The sequence below is a fragment of the Narcine bancroftii genome, chromosome 11 (genome assembly GCF_036971445.1).
Source record: "Narcine bancroftii isolate sNarBan1 chromosome 11, sNarBan1.hap1, whole genome shotgun sequence".
Classification (NCBI taxonomy): Eukaryota; Metazoa; Chordata; class Chondrichthyes; order Torpediniformes; family Narcinidae; genus Narcine; species Narcine bancroftii.
Window position 1 is genome coordinate 7,536,051 of NC_091479.1, and position 22,418 is coordinate 7,558,468.

A 22,418-nucleotide genomic window follows, 5' to 3' on the forward strand; every position below is an offset into this window, starting at 1 on the left:
TTGATGGTCCTGGAGCCTCGTAATTCACCGAGTTTCTCATGGGGATCCCTTGGTTCTTCAAGCTTTGCCCTCCTGCAAATGGTCCGACAAAGCTGGGCAGAGCTTTCCACTCTGCACGGGAGAGTTGGGTCAAAACAGCATTGGAGCAATCCTTGCTATGTGGACGGTAGCAGTTGAAGAAAGCTGGGTCATCACATCTTAAGGTTGGCTATACATCAATCCCACAGATAAAAGACACTGTGGGATTGAACAGTGTCCAACAGGATGCATGTGCAAAGCATTACTGCTCATGGTAATTTGAGTATGGACACTGCTTTTGATCCCCCAGCCCCAGCTGGACATGGTGTGAAATTTTAACTGAGTGAATATCCTCCCCTAACATCACGCAATCCCAACATGGATACCTCTCACACCCTTTGTCACTCTCTCTCACCACACCTCTCTCTTGATTCAAAAATCTGTGGATGTGAATGTCACTTCCATGCAGATATGGCTCTCTCTCTCTTGCATGCTCTGAGTATCTCTCCCCCTCTCCTCTCTCTCACAGGAGCCTGAAGACGAGCACAAGGCGGCACAAGGACTGTTTCTTCCCCTCTGCCATCAGATTTTTGAATGAACAATGAACCATAGACATTATCTCACTTTGTCTTTTTCATGCACTATTTTATTTATTTTGTAAGGTGGTTTATATAAATGTTTGCCCTGTGATGCTGCCACAAAACAATGAATTTCGTGACGTTTATGACAGTAAATTCTTATTCTGATCACTCTCTTGCATCCTGTGTATGTATTTCTCACCCCCTTGTCTCTCTCTTTCACCCCTTTGTCTCACTCTCACTCTTTGTATCTCTCTCACCCCACCTCTCTCTCTCTCTCTCTCTCACACACTTTCTTGCTGCAGGTAGCTTCAGCCCCTGGATTAGAGGCTGCGCTGATCCTTCATCGGAAAGGCTTTGACTGTGGGCTTGAGGCCAGGAACCTGGGCTTCAATTGCACAACCACGCAGGGCAAGGTACGAAACAGATTACTGAACTCGGTCGAAAGTCTGATCACTGAGCTGAAATCGATGAATCACAACCTTTACACAATTTTTACTTTTCCCAGACATGGGTCAGGCACAGTCCGTTATGCTGTTATCTAATTGTGGGATCCACGATTCAGCCGCTTGTTTCAGAGGAACTCCTAATGTTTTCTGCAAATTCCAATTTTAAAAGAAGCAGTGGCTGATTTTCACAAGCAATCTTGGTTCTCTTCATTTTGATATTTGTCTCCCAGATGAGGCTTTGCCCAGTGACTTCCTTAAAAATGCTGTGTCCTGTGGTGGATCTGCCCACTAAGGGGCAAAGGGTCCTGCAGTTTCTTCCCCATATCTGCCCACTACCTCTATCCTGGGTCTGGTACAGATGCTCAAGTTGGCAGCACTGGAGAGGGAGAAAGGACGATCATGGACTTGCTGTCTTTAATGCTGATCTCCGGCTGCGTGCATGTGGAACTCACCTCATGCTGAGCCATGGCAGCAGCAGGTCGACCTGTTGAGCTCCTACCCTGTAATTGAAAAGCTGGGGATGCCAGAGACCTGAAATAAAAGCAGAATGGTGGAAATATTTAGCAGGTCAGAGAGAAAAAGCAAGAGTTGATGACCATAGAACATTACAGGATAGAACAGACCCTCGATTTGTGCTGACCTCTGTATTCCTGCCAAAAAACGAAACCCTTCCTACCTCGTAACCCTCTATTTTTCTTTCATCCATGCGCCTCTCTAACTCTCTTAAATACCCCTAATGTTTCAGCCTCCACCACCATCCCTGGTAAGGCATTCCAGAACCCCCCAACTCTCTGTATAAAAAAAAAATTACCCCCTATGTCTCTCTTAAACTTTACTCCCTTCAGTTTGTACAGATAGCCCCTAGTGTTTGCTATTCCCTGGGAAAAGAGCGCTGGCTGTCCACCCTATCTATGCCTCTCAGAATCTTGTAGTCCTTTATCTCTTCTCATCCTTCACTCTAAAGAGAGAAATCCCTGCTCTGCTGACCTTGCGTCATAACTCTTATTTTCTAATCCAGGAAACATCCTGGTAAATCACCTCTGCACCATTTCCACAGCTTCCACATCTTTCCCAAAATGAAGTGACCAGAACTGAAAACAATATTCTTAAGTGTAGTCTCACCAGAGATTTACACATGACCTCTTGACTCTTGAACTCAATCCCTCTATTAATGAAGCCCAACATCCCCTAGGTCTTCTTATGAACCTGTGCAGCAACCTTGAGAGATCTATGGATTTTGACCCCAATGTTTCTGTTCCTCCACACTTAAAGTAACCGACCATTAACTCTGTACTCAGCCTTCTGGTTTGTCCTTCCAAAATGCATCACCTCACTCTTATCTGGTTGAACTCCCTCTGCCACTTTTCCTCCCAACTCCGCATCCTGTCTCTATCCTTTAGTAACCTACGGTAATCTCAGCCCTCTCCACATCTCCTCCAACTTTCGTATCATGACCCATCTTTCCACTTCTTCATCCAGGTCATTTATAAAAATCACAAAGACCAGGGGTCCGAGAACAGATCCCTGCAGAACTCCACTGATGGACTTTCATCAAAATTATTGATCTTTCCATCCATAGATGCTGTTGGATATTTCTAGCATTTTAGTCTGAGTTTCCCACTTTTAACTGCTGATCAAACGGGTGGATAATGGTCTGCCTGGGGAGAAGGCGATAATTCTTTAATTTCTAGTTAAATCTCTTGTAAAGCAGTGTGTCAAAACTCATCTAAAGTTTCAAGTTGCTGTACATTGGTTTATAATTCCAAAAGCACAGCAAGAACTGGAAAAATAAATATATATATTTTGTATACACAGTAGATATGTGCCTGTGTATGAGATATATATATTTTTGCTCAGCAAGAGGAGATGTAAGGCGCTCATTCTGTCCAATAGCCTACCGCTCACCCTTCGTCAAGGTGTTGAACCTGTTTAGCCTCCCAATCAGGGTCATGGATTGCAGATGGTGGATGGTTTTTACAAGCAGATTCTACAAATTGGAATTTATGACTGTGAAACTAAAACCCTGGGCAGATGAATCTGCTGATCAATGGGCAGGGTTACCCGTCCAGTCCGGACACTGCGACTGAAGAAGGCAACGGGAAACCACTTCAGTATAATCATGAACTCAACATCGACTACGGTCTCAGCTCAAAAGATGTCAGGGGAGGCAAGAACTACAATTCAGAGCATCAAGTGATTGCAGAGTGAATTCAGAGTGAATCAAGTGAATTCAGAGCATCAAGTGATTGCAGAGTGAATTCAGAGTGAATCAAGTGAATTCAGAGCATCAAGTGATTGCAGAGTGAATTCAGAGTGAATCAAGTGAATTCAGAGCATCAAGTGATTGCAGAGTGAATTCAGAGTGAATCAAGTGAATTCAGAGCATCAAGTGATTGCAGAGTGAATTCAGAGTGAATCAAGTGAATTCAGAGCATCAAGTGATTGCAGAGTGAATTCAGAGTGAATCAAGTGAATTCAGAGCATCAAGTGATTGCAGAGTGAATTCAGAGTGAATCAAGTGAATTCAGAGCATCAAGTGATTGCAGAGTGAATTCAGAGTGAATCAAGTGAATTCAGAGCATCAAGTGATTGCAGAGTGAATTCAGAGTGAATCAAGTGAATTCAGAGCATCAAGTGATTGCAGAGTGAATTCAGAGTGAATCAAGTGAATTCAGAGCATCAAGTGATTGCAGAGTGAATTCAGAGTGAATCAAGTGAATTCAGAGCATCAAGTGATTGCAGAGTGAATTCAGAGTGGATCAAGTGAATTCAGAGCATCAAGTGATTGCAGAGTGAATTCAGAGTGAATCAAGTGAATTCAGAGCATCAAGTGATTGCAGAGTGAATTCAGAGTGAATCAAGTGAATTCAGAGCATCAAGTGATTGCAGAGTGAATTCAAAGTGAATTCAGAGTGGATCAAGTGAATTCAGAGCATCAAGTGATTGCAGAGTGAATTCAGAGTGGATCAAGTGAATTCAGAGCATCAAGTGATTGCAGAGTGAATTCAGAGTGAATCAAGTGAATTCAGAGCATCAAGTGATTGCAGAGTGAATTCAGAGTGAATCAAGTGAATTCAGAGCATCAAGTGATTGCAGAGTGAATTCAAAGTGAATTCAGAGTGGATCAAGTGAATTCAGAGCATCAAGTGATTGCAGAGTGAATTCAGAGTGAATCAAGTGAATTCAGAGCATCAAGTGATTGCAGAGTGAATTCAGAGTGAATCAAGTGAATTCAGAGCATCAAGTGATTGCAGAGTGAATTCAGAGTGAATCCAGTGAATTCAGAGCATCAAGTGATTGCAGAGTGAATTCAGAGTGAATCAAGTGAATTCAGAGCATCAAGTGATTGCAGAGTGAATTCAGAGTGAATCAAGTGAATTCAGAGCATCAAGTGATTGCAGAGTGAATTCAGAGTGAATCAAGTGAATTCAGAGCATCAAGTGATTGCAGAGTGAATTCAGAGTGAATCAAGTGAATTCAGAGCATCAAGTGATTGCAGAGTGAATCAAGTGAATTCAGAGCATCAAGTGATTGCAGAGTGAATCAAGTGAATTCAGAGCATCAAGTGATTGCAGAGTGAATTCAGAGTGAATCAAGTGAATTCAGAGCATCAAGTGATTGCAGAGTGAATTCAAAGTGAATTCAGAGTGGATCAAGTGAATTCAGAGTGAATCAAGTGAATTCAGAGCATCAAGTGATTGCAGAGTGAATTCAGAGTGAATCAAGTGAATTCAGAGCATCAAGTGATTGCAGAGTGAATTCAAAGTGAAATCAGAGTGGATCAAGTGAATTCAGAGCATCAAGTGATTGCAGAGTGAATTCAGAGTGAATCAAGTGAATTCAGAGCATCAAGTGATTGCAGAGTGAATTCAGAGTGAATCAAGTGAATTCAGAGCATCAAGTGATTGCAGAGTGAATTCAGAGTGAATCAAGTGAATTCAGAGCGTCAAGTGATTGCAACAGATAGAGTGACAAGGACACTCATGCCGAATGGCAAGGTACCTGAATGAATGAATGAATGATATCTATATCTATACAGTAGATATATTGATTTACACGCTTCATATTACATTATTCACTTCTGTATTAAATATTATTTCAATTATTGTGACGTGTTTTATGTACTGAAAAGCTGTAGCAATAAAGCCGTTCTGTACTTTATACCTATGTATGTGACAAAAAAAACATTCAATACTTGATTACAGCCTTATGTGTCTTGCTTTTCTGTTGCAGTTATCCTTGGGCAGCCTGTTTCAGGGTCTTGATGTCGTGAATGTGCAGCCAACCGCCCTGTCCCTCCTGTATCCCGCCAAGCCCTCCAACAACAGCCTTGTCTTCCTGAAACCCATGGAGATTTCCACCTTTCGTATCCGGATGGTTTGAGCGATTTAACAACATTGCTTCTTCAACTGGAGCTTGGAGTTGCAAGATAGGTACCAATTACCAGTAGGAACCATAGCTCTTGGATCCATAACCCCCAAGGAGTTGATGGGGAGGGGAATGGTTGTGGTGCAGCCGCAGACAGAGCTGGAAAATGTGGAACTGAACAAACCTCAGTTTGAATCAAACCGTGGATTTCAAGTTGCTTATGTTGTGACAACAGAGAACAACCACCCAAACCAATGCACTTTCTGTAGAAGCTCTACATGCAGTTTATGCATTTGCCACTCAAAGTATGTCACTGCATCACTTTAATGGGCAGGCCTGATGTGACTGTAAATTAATTCCTTGTAAAGCAAGGTGTAGAGTTCTGGGGAATGTGAAAGAGGTCAGTTTACATGTCTCAGTGATACAAGAGTGCAAGAACAGACTAAGCAGGTGTGAACATGTCATTTGTGTGCATGGGTGTCCGAGTCGTCAAAGTCAATGTGTGGACCTGACTTGTGCAATGCATTTCTGAAAGGACTGACAGTGAATTTTCTCCTTGAGCTCTCTCCCATTCAAAGCTAGGGTGGCGGTGTGGGGGTAGTTCTTTGGAAATGATTTCCCAGTTACAGTTGGATTCAAAGTTCATGTCCTCGCCTTCCTGCTGCATTTTGTCACCTAAATCCAAGGCCAGTTGGTCTCCCAGTAACACACTGTTCAGGATGTTTTTGTTCTAGTGACTGAACATGCAGTCTTGGTTTCATTCGTTGACATCTCTTGGGGGCGTTTGTGCCATGAGTATGTGGTTTTGCTGAACGTTCAGAGCTGAAGAGTGCGGGCTGTGCTCCAGTCTCTTCAAACTCAACTGAACTGCACTCTGCCTTGTGACTGTCGTAATATTTATATCCAGCACAAAGACCTGAAGTGTCCTAATCAGTGACATTTGGAAAAAAACGCTGGAACTGTTCAGCATGTCTGGAACCAAAAATACCGTGCCATGTCTGGGCTTTCCTGTCCCGCAGTCACCTGAGCTCTCAGATAGGAACTTCTGGCTTTCCACTTTCTGAAGGAGGTGCTGTGTATTTTCACCATTTCTCTCATTCATTTTTCAATGTTCTTTTGATGTGATATGATTCACAATGTGTGCTGTAGGATCATTTGCAAACTGATGGGAATAAATTCTACTGGAAGGTTTTTTTTTGGTTTTTTTTAAATTTTTTATTACTGGAAGGTTTTTTAACGTTAATTTACTGCTCTTGGAGTTTTTAAAAATAGATGTCAAAGGCAATAGGGAATATATTAGGAAAATGAGAATTGAAAATTATGAAAAGTATTCCTAATTGAAACTAGGAAAATGTCCAGAAGAAACTTAAAACAAAAAAAAAAAATCCAGAATAATTTAGTCTTGTGTCGAAGCAGCTGTAAGGCAAAGTATTCTTTGAAAAAAACAGTTCTGTGGAAAAATAATGTAAAGGCATCCAAGTGTGAATAGTTACTAAAATTAATTTAATTGACTGATCTTCTAAAGGAATTTTTTTCTTGCACTGATGAGAACCAGGCTTCCCGAAATGGGGCTGGAATTTTAATGTCTTCACTTTAGCAGGTCAACTTTTGTCTCCGTCCTTTCAAAGGGGAAATGTTGGAGAAGCTCATTGGAGCTGAACCTGAAGCTTGGGGTAGAGCCTCACACTCGTTGAGAGTCATTTGGCACTGCCTAAGAGGGCAAGTTAAAGGTCGATCAATTCATTTGTTTATTACCATGGTACCGACCCTTTATACAAGAATCATATCCTATTTGCTGCAGTTGCCTGGTGTTTTTGTTGTAATATCTTCAGTTTAGGGGCTACTTTATGAAAGTCTAGATTCAACCATCCTCCGTTTCTGAAAAAGACCCACAATTCTCCTGATGGAATCGGACCGCCGTCTCCTGCTGCCGGCAGTATTGCCTGAACTTGGGGGGTATTTGATTTTCCACTGTGAGAGTTGCATTTTTGTCGGCGCAAAACACAGTTGCAAATACTCAATAAAACTTCAGAGAAAGTGGGTACTGTGGATTGTGAGCTTTGTGCACCTGGAGCTGGAGACCAAAGAGAGAGTACAAAACATTGCAATGCTGGAGACCTAAAGTTGACAATGCGCAGATCTGTGGGGAAAGAAGGAAAAGAACATTTCTCCCTCTAATGGTGCTGCCTGAATCTTGCTGCCGCTTTCTGTTTGGGTTTTGGTGAATGGAGCTCACTTCCATTTCTGGCTTTCACCACTCAGATAGAAAAGGGCCCCACCATAAACTCGTGGCATTAAAGAGGTGTTACACCCAAGCACTGAGAAAACTTCAAAGTGAGTGGTTAGTGCATGGCTGATGCAGTGCCAACAACCTGGGTTCGAATCCAGTGCTGTCCGTAAGGAGCTTGTATGTTCTCCCTTTATCTGCGTGGGTTTCCTCCAGGTGCTCCTGTTTACTCCCACTGTTCAAAAACGTACGGGAGTTGTAGGTGAATTGGGGTGTTTGGGCAGCACAGGCTCATGGACCGGAAGGGCCTATTACTGTGCAACGACTACATTTTTAAAAACATAATCGGGCGCAGAGACAACATGATTTATAAAAGGGATAGTGCGTTTGAATGATTTATCGGAGTTGTGTGAAGAGATAACGAGTGGTGGGTAAAGGGGGAACTGGTCGATTATCCTCACATTTCTCGGAGTCACCTCAGAGGTTATTAAGGGAGATTGGAGGAGGAGGTAATATTGTGGATAAAAATCTGAAACTAAAGAGAAACTGATGTGCTACAGGGATCAGTGCTGGGACCTTTTTAAAATTCATACAACTGACTGGATAAAAGCCACTGAAATGGTTCCTAAATTGCAGATGATGCAAGATAAGAAAATTGTCGAGAGAACACAAGAAGCTATAAGGGGATAGAGATGGGCTAAGTGAGTGAGCAAAGATCAAGTGGAGGTGGGAAAATATAGAGGCTTGGGAATCAAATGCTTGATGAACAAAAGATCAGTATGCAGGTACACAACAGATTGTTAGGGTTTCCGACCTGAAAAGTTGGTTCTTTTTCTTTTTCCACGACTTATATTTTCATGAACAGTAATACATCCAACCTTGACAGGTTGAGATTACAAGTGACACTCAAGCAAAAGTTTGAATCTGGATGAGCAGATCCATTTTTCCAGCTGCCATCAGCCTCTTCTAGCTAGAGCCTGTCGTGTCCGTTGCAAATGTCCCTTAACTCTTGCATTCTTCCTGTTAGAACGTGTTCAACTAACTCCATGCGTGCCAATTAGTTTTGGAAAAAGAAAACTGCAGATGCTGGAAGGATGCAATGAAAACTGAAGAAAAGGGTAGCCATGTTCAGCAGATCAGGAAACAGCCGCAGTGGAGAGAGAAGCGAGGTCAGTGTTTCAAGTCGTTGACCTTTTGCCAGAACTTGGAAAAGTTGGTTATTACATTAAATTAAATTTAAAGTTTCAGATAGGGCGAAAAGAACAATGTTCGCAATAGGTCGCTGTCCTCTTGAAATTGGGTCTCTATCTTTTCCCATTTTGGATGAAAGGTAACAGGCACCAACTCTCCTTCTCTCTCCATGCTGCTTCCTGATCTGAGATTTTTCCAGCATTTGCAGTATTCAGCAATTTAAATTTTAACATTTAAGAACATTTTGGTCAGGTGCATGGGTGGGATATGGACTGGGTGAAAATCCGTGAGACGAGGCAATGGCCTTTTTTTTGTGCTGTCATGTACTATGGTTCTATTCATGAATCTCCTGTAAAGATTCTCCTCCCTGAGGTGATGCCAGCTTTTATTTTTAATCATGCCCTTCGGTGAATTATCGGATGCTAGGCAGGAACGTAATGAAGCCCAGAATCCAATGAGTAATCAATATCGACCCCCTTCATCCAGGTCCAAGGCAGTCAGAAAGGGAGGACTCGGACACTTTAGTTTCCCAGAACAGTCGCTCGCCCCTGAATGCAGGGGATATGTTCCCAGATTCCAGTGGATGCCTGAAACTGCGGATGGTACCTATATACATTCTGATTTTTCCTATACATAAATACTATGTTAAATTTAATTTATAAATTAGGCACCATAACTAATAATAAAATAGGACAATAGAAATAAAGGGTTACCTGAACACAAGCGCTGCGATACCACGACAGTTGATCTGATAACCGAGACGGCTACTAAATGACTAACGGGCAGGTAGCTCATACAGCGTGAATACGCTGGACAAAGGGATGATTCATGTCCTGGGTGGAACAGTGTGAGATCCCATCACGCTACTCAGAACAGTGCTCAAATTTAAACTTATGAATTGTTTATTTCTGGTATTTTTATTTAATATTTTTGGACCACGGTTGACCGCGGGTAACTGAAACTGCAGATAAGGGGTCCACTATATTCCTTTATGTACACACAAGTTTGGTGGGATGTCCATCATGTTCCCCCTCCCCGGATCCAGCAGATCACCGAACATCAATTTGTTTACCCCGCCACAATCAGATTGACCAATCAAGAAACTTTCCCCCCATGTGACAAGTATCACCCTATCAGGATTAAGCTACACATTATTCATCTGCAAATGGGATGATTATGTGAACCAATCATGTAACCAGGTTCCCCCTTTCCTCTGGCATTGTTCTTACACGTAACCTGATCTGGGGAAACTCCAGGCTTATGGAGATTTGGCCTCACCAATGTCTTATACAACTTTACCATAACATCCCGACTCCTATACTCAGTACTTCGATTTATGAAGGCCAATATGCCAAAAGCTTTCTTTACAACCCTATCTATCTGTGACCCCACTCTCAGGGAATAATGTGTCTGTTTCCAGTACCCTCTGTTCTACCGCATTCCTCAGGGCCCGACCATTTACCGTATACATCCTTTCTTGGTTTGTCCTTCCAAAATGCAAAACCTCACACTTGTCTGCATTAAATTCCATATGCCATTTTCAGCCCATTTTCCCAGCTGGTCCAGGTCTCTCTGCAAACCTTCACTGTCCACCACATGTCCCATCTTAGTGTCGTCTGCAAACTTGCTGATCTAATTGATCACATTATCATCCAGATCATTGATATAGATGACAAACAACAAATGGGGGCATTCTACCAGTACTCAACCTAGTCTGTAATGGTAATGGTATTGGAGGTGGGGTGCCGTCCGTCATTAAACACATTGATAACCAGTGACTCCCATCTAGCTGGTTTATGTTTGGCAACCATCAGTAATAGGGTCGTTGATCTTCAAGTGTGAAATCCACTCAGAACGACACATTTCTCTTACTGAGTGGTTTACAGTGGCAGAGAGGGGTGTCATTTCTCCAGATTTCCTTCTCATGATGGCATTAATGCATTCCATGTTTGTTGTTAGTTACCACTGTTCTCTGTAAACATGGAAAATTATTCCATACAGTCACTTGAGCATTGGCAGAAGGCAATAATGTGAAGCTGGTTGACAGAGAGTGGTAAGTGGAGAAGCCTTGAGAATTGTTCGTAGCAGTGGAAATTCAGCAGGAGACCATTTAGCACAACTCGTGTATAATCTTGAAGGTGATTCAACAAGTATCCTGCACTGAACTGTCTGGAATTAAACTTATTTAAGGGCTTGTTAAAGCAGACTTAAGATTACTTAACAAGCGAATGCAAATACGGCTACAAATTTATGGTTGCTTTGCAAAGCGCGAGAACTCTTGTTACAGCAAGAGGCATTGCCACCTGCAGCTAGGGAGTCTGGCATGTGGCTCATGGGTTGCATATTTCTACAAACTTTCAGCTTTCCAGAACATTTGAACATAATTACACAGAAACATTTCCATGTAAATACATGTTTCTAGGACTCGTTATACTGCACCCCTTACCCAATGGTCAATTGTCTACTGTCTTTGCCAAGTAAACTTCACAATCAACCTTCACCTTGCTGAATCATCGCCAATATTTTAAGATACATTCTCACGCTGGCCCTTTTGGATTCATTTGGGGGTTGTAAATCCTTGGAATTCCCTACACCAGCTTTCAAATTTAATAGATTTTTGAATGATGTGAAATCTGGGATTGAGTAGGAAAGTGGAGTTTTGGTTAAGTAGCTTTGACCTTTGTGAAAGGTGGATGAACAGTAACACATTTTATTTTTGTTAAAACCTCAACCCATTTTAAAAAGTTACAGTACCATAAGAACGAGCAAAGTGTATTGTTTTTCCAACGAGCTAGCACGGGGCTCTTGGGCTGAAAAACTTCAAGTATTACATTTCCGTGGGAGTTCTAGGTGTTGTTCTGGTGTTCCTGGAAATTTTACTCCAGTGAAAGTTGGCATTCACTGCATTGGGGAGGGAAAACTTGGGTTGGGGTCCAGTCATAAGAACTTAAGAAATAGGAGTAGGGGTCGGCCATCCGGCCAGTCAAATCTGCTCTGCCGTTCCATGTGATCATGGCTGATCTGATGATGGGCTCATCTCTACTATCTGTAAAAATGTGATAGTCGTCCAATCCTTACACCTAAATTACTTCTAGTTCTCTGCAAAGGTTGCACATCTGTTCAATTTTGTTTGTTACGGTCAGATCAAGGGAAGTGTATTTGTAACCTTTCCTTATCATTTCAGTCGGCTAAATGTCAATCATCCTGTGATTGTGAATAAGGTCAATATAATGAAGTTGACAGTCGTGTGAAAGCTGAAATGGAAATCTTTTTTTATAAATGCTGTCAGGATTGAAAGATGTGTATGGAATGCAGTCAATGGGAAGCAAATTATTCAGCCAACTCCATCAATGCTGACATTAATGTCAACATTTCCCTCTCGACCCGTTCTAACCTTCACTCCAGTCCCAACCCCCCCCCCCACCCCACCATCTTCATACCAATCTCCTTTCCCCCCTCTCTCTCTCTTTTCCCCTGTCTCCTTTCACAGAGCCAAAATCAATTCTCACCTCTTATCATATCCAATCAACACCTTTTGTTTGTTAGTTTGGACTCCTCCCCCATTCTTCCCTCTTTCTCGCCTCAGTCTTTATTTAGATGTCTGCCTGCTTCTTGCCTATACTTTGAAGAAGGGCTCAGGCCCGAAACTTCGGTAATATACTTTGACAGTGAGATCCTCCACCATTTCTGTGTTTTTACGACAATCACCATCATGTTGCACTCCTTTTAAAGCTATTCATTTCAACTCTCTTTGGCAGCAGTGAAAATCAGTCTTGCTATTCCAGTGTCTGGAGACCGCCCTGTATCATCATAAACCCCCAAATAATTTCTCACCATGTCAGCCCACCTTACAGCTCTTTTTAACTCTTCCAATCGACATCCCCAGGGCCAACCCATAGAATTAATTTCACCTCATCCTCTCCATTAAAGTAGTGATTACTTTTCAGACGTATTCAGTGATGACAGTGTTCTCACATCGTTATGGTGAGGTGGAACTTGTCAGAAGGAGGAATTAATATTTGCCTGGTAATTTGGTGAATCAGAAGAGGGTACAAGTTAGAAGGAGCATTAGGGTGAGGGAGCCAATGGATGACAGGAAGTGAAGAATTGGGAGAGGCATTTATTCAAAAACCATATTTGGAGAAAAAAACGGGCTGATGTCAGACTTCTTTCATTGAAAGGAATTGCTCATAAATTTCAAATATGTTTCTGTATCTGTAGGATAATGAGTCGTCAGGTTTATTGTCACCTGATTGTACAAGAACAACCCAGCGAAGAAGCGTTCTCTGGTCCTCAGTGCAAAAACACGCAGACACACACCCAGACATAACACATACATACAGACAAACAATGCATCTATAAATAGATAAATATTATTTTGTGAATATGAGAGTCATGGAGGGTCAGTGTGAGCTGTTCCTTTGGGCGTGCATCATTCTCACGGCCTGTGGAAAGAAGCTGTTCCTCAGCCTGGTGGTGCTGGCTCTGATCCTCCTGTACCCCTTCCCCTGATGGGAGCAGCTGAAAGATGCTGTGTGTGGGGTGGAAGGGGTCTTAAATGATTTTGCACGCCCTTTTGAGACAACAATCTGGGAAAGGGGTAGGAGTGGAGGGAAACACCCGTGATCATCTCTGCCACTCTTATGGTCCGATGGATTAACCTCTGATCCATTTCTCTGAAGTAGCCGTTCCCCCCTGTGATGCAGCGGCCTGGACGCTCCCAATAGAGCTCCTGTATAAGGTTGACATGATGGTGGCCTTGCCCACCTCAGTCTTCTCAGGAAGTGCAGTCGCTGTTGCCCTTCCTGACAAGTGAGATGGGGGACGTGTTTGAGGAAAAGAGCTGATGGCAGAGAATTCAGTAACAACTCTGCACAGCTTTGTATTGTTGACAAGACTCCATTCCTGAGCTTGACAATGCACTCCAGTGGACAAGTGCAATATCCATGAGGGTTGGCTCCGCGCAGGGCAACACAGTGAGTTTACTTGGCACTCCATCCACCAATGAAGAGTAGCTAAGATGCCTGTCGCCGTGGAATGCACGATGACAACTTCCCAGAATAACTTAGTTTGAATCTCTCAAACTTGTGATCCCCTCCATTGACCAGAGCAAGGCCATTATCTCCAAGCACGGGATCGCGGCCTCCACTCCAGCAGTGCCGTTTGGATGTTCTCCCCATGACCACGTGGCTCTAATCTTGGTTCTTCAGTTCTGCCCACATCCCTAAGATGTGATGGGGTGTTTGCTGCAATCCACAAACGTGCTGGAGAAACTCAGCAGGTCACGCAGCATCTGGAGGAAGTAAAGGGTGACCTGCGTTTTGGGCCAGAGCCCATCGACTTGGGCTCAGTCGATTGCCCCTTGTGTGCAGATTTCAGATTTATTGCCACCACATTGTGGTCAATGGCTGTCATGTATAATGATCTAGTCAAGCAAGCCTATTGGTCGGTTGTACCTGTGGCCCCCTGCAACTCAGTGCAGGACAGCTCAACAGGATGGATGTGCTGTGTTCTCAAGTGAATCAAAGCCTTTTGGTTTCTCCACAATCATCTCCTGAGTGCATCAGACACAACCCCAAGGTTCTTTTTCCCGCCGGCGCGGCAGAATTTCCACTTATTAATAGTGCAAAAAATCTACTCAGCTTATACAAGTAAACAAAGAAAGAAAGTAATCAAACTCTGCATCAGAGAAGTGCACAAGTTCGAGACCCTGATGGAGATTATTGTTGAGGAGTCTGGTGGTGGAGGGGGAGCAGTTGGTCCTGGACCTGGGGGAGTTAAGGTGATATGTGCGAGGGGGAGGTAGTTGAGAACCACAAGGTTAGTGGGATTTCTGGGTCACTGCCAGGGACCCAGGGATGGGACCTTGCCAGCCTCGCTCGCATCCTGTCCCACCAGGAGCCAGCCAGTTTGCCGGGGTTTGAACCGCAGTTCCCCTCGACGTGGCAAGTCTGAGCCAGACTCCACCTTAACCCGGGGCTCCCCTCTCCCTGGGACGGTGCCGTCACTCCCCTCTCCCTGGGTCGGTGCCGTCACTCCCTTCTCCCTGGGTCGGTGCCGTCACTCCCCTCTCCCTGGGACGGTGCCGTCACTCCCCTCTCCCTGGGACGGTGCCGTCACTCCCTTCTCCCTGGGACGGTGCCGTCACTCCCCTCTCCCTGGGACGGTACCGTCACTCCCCTCTCCCTGGGACGGTGCCGTCACTCCCTTCTCCCTGGGACGGTGCCGTCACTCCCTTCTCCCTGGACGGTGCTGTCACTCCCCTCTCCCTGGGACGGTGCCGTCACTCCCTTCTCCCTGGGACGGTACCGTCACTCCCCTCTCCCTGGGACGGTGCCGTCACTCCCTTCTCCCTGGGACGGTGCCGTCACTCCCTTCTCCCTGGGACGGTGCCGTCACTCCCCTCTCGCTGGGACGGTGCCGTCACTCCCTTCTCCCTGGGACGGTGCCGTCACTCCCTTCTCCCTGGGACGGTGCCGTCACTCCCTTCTCCCTGGGACGGTGCTGTCACTCCCCTCTCCCTGGGTCGGTGCCGTCACTCCCTTCTCCCTGGGTCGGTGCCGTCACTCCCCTCTCCCTGGGTCGGTGCCGTAACTCCCCTCTCCCTGGGACGGTGCCGTCACTCCCCTCTCCCTGGGACGGTGCCGGTTGCCGAAGAGATTGGAGCGGCCGGAGAGGTTCCTCGCTGGCTGCCGTGGCGATGAACCTGAGACCCGGACACGAAGCTCTTCCCGCTGCATCCGTGCCAAGCGGAGGATCCGCGCCGAGACGCGGTCCAGGCTGGACGAAGAGGCGGCCGCTCAGACTGGTAAGCAGAGTTGCAGAACAGCCTTGGGGGGTGGACGACTGGGCTTCGACCCTCTCGCACCCTCCTTGAATTCAACGGCACAAGGCAAACTCCCTCGGTTAAGGGCTCAAGCCCGAAGCGTCCGTTCTATATCTCTCTTTCCCATGGAAAGGACTTTGAGCTGCGGGGTTTCTCCAGCGCTGTGTGTTCAATCAGCGCCTATGGTTGAACTCTTGAAATAGCGACTTGGATCCAGGTTCGCGAACGGGAGAGGTTGCATTTAATTCTCGGGGCTGAGTGGCCACCAGTGACCTTCCACCAACCTCCTGCTGCTTCGGAATCTCTCCATTTCTGCAAAGGAAGAGAGTTCCAGGACACTCAGTGATTCTGAGCGGATCCTCTCTCTGTCATCGGTGCTCTGTGGAGAGTAAGGGAGGACTTAACGTGGATGTGAAGAACCCCTGTCTGACTGGAAGGGCGCCTGGCAAATCAGAACTTATTCTCATGAACAAGTCGTGAAATTTGGGGTTTGCCGCAGCATCACAGGGCAGACGTTCATAGTATAACCCTCTTACAACATTACTGTAAAAAAAATAGGGAATGAAAAGTAAGGCAAGGGTCTGTGGTTCACTGTTCATTCAGGAATCTGATGGTGGAGGGGAAGAAGCCGCCCTTGAGCCGATGGGAACTTTTTCCCCATGGTTGAGTGAAGAGGGCCTGGCCTGGGTGGTGGGGGTCCTTGAGGATAGAGGCTGCTTTCTTCAGACACCGCCTCTTGTGGAATTGTCCTCAATGGACTAAAGGCTGTGATGTAGCGAGCTGAGGTAACGACCCTCTGGAGATTTTCTTGTCCTGAGAGATGGCACTGCTGTACCAGACAGTGATACAACCAGGCAGAATGCTCTCCATCGTACACCTGTAGAAGTTTACGAGAGTCTTCAGTGACTGATCAAATCTCCTCAAACATCCCACAGAGTATAGCCACTGGTGAGCCTTCATCCTGATTGCCTCAACATGGAGGCTCCAGGCAGACAAAAGGGAAATTGTGTGTAAAATTACATTTTCTGTTTTATGACATGACAATAACTGAGTCTTGTCCCTCTCCAAGGAATGGCAGGGTCAGTGGTTGTTGCTGGACCATGATCCAAATCCTGCCAAAGAATTTCAACAAAGCAAATTAATGCCAAATTTAAAAAAGAACAAAAGTATTGGCAGTGAACAGGGAATGACTGGTTGTTGTAAGCGCCCCTCAGGTTTTGAAGGGAGCTCACCCAGAACAAAGGTGGAAAAGAGCTTATGGCTGAGGCTGGTAAATCTCTGGGTCACCGGGTGGGGGGGGGGGGGCGCAGAGAGGAGGCGGACATTAGAATGCAAGTTTTAAAGTAGAGACTAAAATAATAGGAACGTTCCATGGTAGGTTTTGGTCGTTCAGCAAGATTGAAGAACAACAACGGCTCCATATTTTAGCGTTAAGAGACACGACCTGATTAACAAATCCCAAGAAAATTTTAAGGGATACGGAGCAGTCTATTAGAATGTTCTAAAAACCCAAGGGGGAGGTCTGATGGTAGAGATATAGATTTATGACGTGTAAGCCACATAGCAGAGCAGACTCTCTCGGGGGTGAGACTAGCTTCTTGTGACTGTGCTTCTTGCTGTAAAGAAGTTCTCACACTTTGCAAAGTGATTAAAGATTTGCATCACTGACTGGTACAGCGGTAGCGGTGTTCAATGTGGGAATGAAAATGAGACAAGCCTGGCATAGCCTGTAACTTCAGGGATTTTATATGTTGACAAATTGCACACTAAACCCTTTCATTTTTTTCAGCATATTTTCCAAGCAATTTCTCATTGTTAGATTGAAAACTAATACTAAAAGTTACGCCTTAACATGCAAAATAACGTGACATTGTTGGAAGGTGTTCAGATGGAGAACAACTCCCTGTGCAGCAGAGAGGATTTCAGAATCTGCAGGTGAAATCATTCCTAGAAACGCAAATAAATCAGAACCAAAACAAAACAGAACAGGAACAAACCGATGTAGAAATGGCACATTCATTATATGAAAAGGTATTTTTGCTTCAAAGAATAATGGAGTGCGAGGAGAGGCCCTTTGGGGACAAGGGGATGCTTGTGAGCTAACATTCATTCACGAGGCCAAATGTTAGGAACTATGTCTGGAACGTCACTCTGCATCAACGCTGATTCCCTCTGAGGTGACATTTAATCATGTTCCACTGGGGAAGGGGTGTTCCAACATGAGAGTCTGCAGACACCGCGGTCGAAGTAAAAACTCAATTGGAGAAACTCAGCAGGTCAAACGGTGTCCTTTATACAGCAAAGATAAAGGTACAGAACCAACATTTTGGGCTTGAGCCCTTCATCAGGGTATTGGGGAAAAGTTTGTCTGGTCACTAATGGGGTAAGGACTGCAAGAAGTCACCAAGGATGTTCATGAACACTAGAAGACAGAAGCAGGAGTAGGCCGTTCAGCCCCTCATTCCTACCCCAATAATTCAACATGATGTTCAGGGACTTAACTTCCATTCTGCCCTAGTTCCCTGCTGCCCTCTTATCCCTAGAGCTTTCAAATGTCTATCTGTTCAAGTGGGCCTTTGGTTGTTTGAAAACAAGCATGAATACAGCTGAAAAAACACCATCAATGCTGGGGGACGGTAATTACAACATGACAGTTATGTGATACACGTTAGCATAGCAGTTAATTGCAGAAATAATCTTAAACGTATGTCTTAACAAATTGAACCAATCTCAGGGTTCAAGCACACCCTGGTGTGCTTTTGAGCATATTCCACATCTTCATGACTGCCATATAGTTGAGAGATAAACTAATAACACATCAAAGTTTTGATTGGTCCGGAATTACAGATGGGGGGGGGGGGTCAACAACCCTTTATTCCGTGTTAAGTTTCTGAGGAACCAAAAGAGAGAGAGAAAATAACAAGCAATATTTCCCCGTGGCGGAGGACCCGGATTTAAAGAAAGGACAGTGAGGGTGGATTGGGGGAGGGCTTTTTCACTCAGAGCGCGATTGGAATTTGGAATGTACTACCTGAGAAAGAGGGTAGGCGCATTTAGACGAGCAGATGAAGTGCCAGGGTCAATGGTCATAATGGGCCCAAAGGCCTGTTTATCTGCTATATATTTAAGAAAAGGTTGGGTCGATATTTAGGGGAATTAAAGGATATGGGGAAAAGACAGGTAGGTGGAGATGAGCCCATCATCAGATCGAGATTGGTTCAATTTGTTAAGATTATTTCTGCAATTCTATGCTAACATGTATCACATAACTGTCATGTTGTAATTACCGTCCCCCAGCATTGATGGTGTTTTTTCAGCTGTATTCATGTGAGCTCATTGAATGGTGGTGCAGGATCGATGGGGCAGGTGGCTGACTCCTCCTTGTGTCTTTATATGTCTGTCTGTTAACTACAATTGCCCACTTTACGTGCAACTTCACCTGGCCGCAAGAAGTCAGGTCACAGGTGGAAGTGGTGAGTGAGTAGACAGGAAGTAAATGGTTTACTTTGTTGTAGGGTTTGGTCCCGGCATTTGGGATGAAAAGTAGGCGCCCAGGGTGTGGGAGTTACAAATTGTCGCACTCCAAACAGTTCCAGATTTTGCTGCTCTGTGGGTTACTGGCAACAGGTGAGTAGAGAAAGCGGTTTTACCACCAACACCTTTCACATCTCGGAATTCCCCAATGTTCCAATCCAACCTGCTCCATGACCACTTTTTGAAGTCCTATTTCAGAACCATTTTTACACAATGTTTCACAAATGGCTTTTTAAATGTTATTCATCATATAAATATATTTTTTGAGAAGGAGAAAGTGGAAAGCTCTTTATATTCGTGGTGTCAGTCAGTGTTACTGGTTCTGTCAGTCATTTGTTGTACGTGGCCACTTGTGTCATTTGAGGGACTTCTCAACCTCAATCCCTCCAAGATGTGGATTTACGGATAGATCTTGGCTGAAGGAAAGTGGTTGTCATCTTCAGTGGAATTTCTTGCCTCATTTGGAGACGAGGGCAGAAGCATGACCTGAGTTGGATGTGTTGTCTGACCGATGCCACCTGCAGTCATCTGGCTGTACTCTCTGCACATGACTAGAATGCATCTTTTTTATTGTCCACTTCAGAACCATAGAATATTACAACACAGAAAGCAGGCCCTTCGGCCCTTCTACTCTGTGCCAAACTACTATTCTGCCTAGTCCCACCGACCTGCACCCAGTCCATAGCCCTCCATACCCCTCCCAACCACGTACCTGATCACATACTTAAATGTTAAAATTGAGCCCACATTCACCACTCCAGCTGGCAGCTTGTTCCACACCCCCACCGTTCTCTGTGTGAAGAAATTCCCCCTCATGTTCTCCCTAAACATTTCTCCTTTCACCCTTAACCCATGTCCTCTGGTCTGTATCTCAGTGGGGGAAAAAGCTGACCTACATTTACTCTGTCTGTCCCCCTCATAATTTTAAACACCTCCCCTCATTCTTCTATGTTCCAGGGAATAGTCCGAACCTGTTTAATCTTTCCCTGTATCTCAGTCCCTGAAGTCCCAGGGACATCCTAGTGAACCTTCTCTGTACTCTTTCTCTCTGAGTGATACCCTTCCTCTCATTAGGTGACTAAATATCCCCGGCCTTGTGAACCAGACTCTCCCAAATCACAATTAGGCCACGAGTCTGTCAGTACGAACAATGATGTGACAATTAACCCTTCCCTGCCCAGTTTCCTCCGTGAAGTGTGGGACCTGTGAGCCGTATTTGGATGCTGCAGGAACGTATCACTTTGGATTCCACTGCCCACGGCTGAATGATGAGAGGAGACAGAGTTACTGCTGTCGACAGAGTAACCAGACCCTGAAGTACTGCTGCAGCAAGTCAGAATTTCAGAGCATGATGAGAATCAACCAGACTGTGGCTGCCAGGAGCCCCATGTATGTATGGGTTTGTTGATCACAGTGTAACAATTACAGCACAGAAACAGGCCATTTGCCCCCCCCCCCACCGCCACAGTCCATGCTGAACACTTTCTCCCACATAGTCCCATAGGGAATGCTGGCTGCTGCAGAGGGTTCGGGTGTTGGTGGGGGGGTTAACCATACGGATTGGTGATGCAATCCGTGAGTAGTTCAGGTGGACTGTGGGCTCAGACAGGCAGGGGAAGAGGTAACCCATCCTGTGGGCCACACCATTCAGTGACCGCGGGGCCTGTGCAGGATTAGTGTAAACCACAGCTGGTGTGGATTCGATAGTTCACAAACCCTGTTTCCATGTTGTCTCACCCTGGGGACATTTTGGCTGACCCATGACCTTAAAATTGCTTGTTCAAGTTCAAGATTATTGTCACCTGTGCCAAGATGCAGCGATGGCATGATGTTTTGCGGGCACCCCAATCAGACATCTCGTATGTAGTACAAGTATGGGCCAGTTCAGGAGCGGAGTTAAAGAAAGAGAGATCAGTTGGCATGGGGCAGATGGTGGGGGGGGGGAAGGATGGGAAGGGGCAGAAGGTAGTGAGAGTGAGGGGGTGAAGGTAGGATGGGGTAGGAGGTAGTGAGAGTGGGATGGGGGTCGGAGGAGGGGAGATGGTGGGTTAAAGGGAGAGGTTGGGGCTGCAGGGAGGGTGGGGTTGGGGAGGGTGAGTGAGGGAAGGAGGTAGGAGTGGGATAGGGGAGATGGTTGGGGTGGGGGTGGGGTGAGGTGGCAGTGAGGGAGGGGATGTGGTGGGAAGGGAGTGGGGGTGGTGTGAGGTGGATGAGGGTGGTGGAGGGTGGGGTGAGGGTGGTGGGAGTAGGGTGGGGAGCAGATGACATTGGGTGGTGGGTCTGGGAGGGGTAGGATGGCGTCAAAAGGGTGTTGGTCAGCAGATGTTCCCCAGCTGTGAGCTGCCTGTTGGAGCCATCCCCACCTCCACATCCAGCCTGCTTGAAGTCAGTGGTGACTGGCCATGCTCCCCCCCACCCCCCATCCCCCTGGAGCACTGAACCATGACTAGGGTCAGGGCTGAGATCTCGGCCTCCCTCTGCTTGGGTAGCACCGATCCCCATGGCCCTGGGCAGGGTTGGGGGGAGGTTGTCAAACTGTGTCGGTTGGTGCTCACTCTCCCGCTCTCTCCCCCTCCAGTGACTATGGCCTAATGGCTGCGGTGGTGCTGTACAGCGTGGGAGTCACGGCTCTGCTGCTGACGGACTTGCTTCATTACTGCTTGGCGAACCGTCACCGCATACGGCTGTGCCCATCTTCCGCCTCCCTCTGTGGTGATCACAGAAGCAGCTCTGAGGTTTGGGTCCCGACACCGGGTCAAGAGTCAACGCTGGGACAAGAGGCATCTCCACATCCCTGCTGATGAAGGCTCCTTCCACTGGTGGGCAAGGGCACAGGTTACTGCCACTCACATCGATTCGTCACCTTTATTTATCATTCACACCTCGCTCTCACGGTAAAGACGAGATAGCGTTTCTCCAGGACCACAGAGCAGATTTACATAAATATAAGTTACATTAAAATATGAAGACATATACACTACACTAACCAATATACAAGTCAACTTAAAATATGACAGGAAATCACAAAAATAGGTTATATCTAAAAATTAGTACGTGATAGGAAAGTTTAAGGTGATTTCCATGATCAGCAGCCAAAAATGTTCAGGAAGTAAAATCTTCGTTGTCCAGTAAAATGATTGACGTAGATGAGGTGACATATAGACTGTGTTCGTCTGCTGAACAATATTGAATAAAACCTCCGGTTGTGTGTAACTCACATCCAATAA

General features: G+C 45.5%; 2 protein-coding genes across 9 annotated transcripts in view; both read left to right on the forward strand.

Annotated features, from left to right (window-relative positions):
- Nucleotides 1–8,778, forward strand: part of man2a2 (mannosidase, alpha, class 2A, member 2) — a 56,435-nt gene extending 47,657 nt beyond the window's left edge. For 4 of the 8 annotated variants that reach the window (XM_069902434.1, XM_069902430.1, XM_069902431.1 and 1 more), the window contains 2 exons: nt 902–1,012; nt 5,279–7,453. In XM_069902434.1, coding sequence (XP_069758535.1) covers nt 902–1,012; nt 5,279–5,428 — 261 coding nt within the window. In that variant the 3' untranslated portion in view covers nt 5,429–7,453. Of the gene's footprint in view, nt 1–547; nt 873–901; nt 1,013–5,278; nt 7,454–8,667 lie in introns of those variants that run through there. The other 4 variants (XM_069902432.1, XM_069902436.1, XR_011346258.1 and 1 more) reach the window with 3 other exon arrangements.
- Nucleotides 8,779–13,226: 4,448 nt separating this feature from the next.
- LOC138745173 (uncharacterized) lies at nt 13,227–22,418 on the forward strand. The gene is made up of 6 exons (XM_069902229.1): nt 13,227–13,327; nt 14,061–14,283; nt 14,638–15,639; nt 19,173–19,284; nt 20,373–20,580; nt 21,770–22,418. The coding sequence occupies exons 1-6, from the start codon at nt 13,227–13,229 to the stop codon at nt 21,990–21,992; spliced, it is 1,869 nt and encodes a 622-aa protein (XP_069758330.1). The 3' UTR covers nt 21,993–22,418.

Bases quoted from the DNA above. Each gene is read 5' to 3' on its own strand.
- LOC138745173 (XM_069902229.1), top strand. From the start codon at position 13,227: ATGGAGGGTCAGTGTGAGCTGTTCCTTTGGGCGTGCATCATTCTCACG. The intron at 14,284-14,637 runs GTACCTGTGGCC...AGGGGGAGGTAG, and splicing joins AGCAAGCCTATTGGTCGGTT to TTGAGAACCACAAGGTTAGT. The intron at 15,640-19,172 runs GTAAGCAGAGTT...ACTTTGTTGTAG, and splicing joins AGAGGCGGCCGCTCAGACTG to GGTTTGGTCCCGGCATTTGG.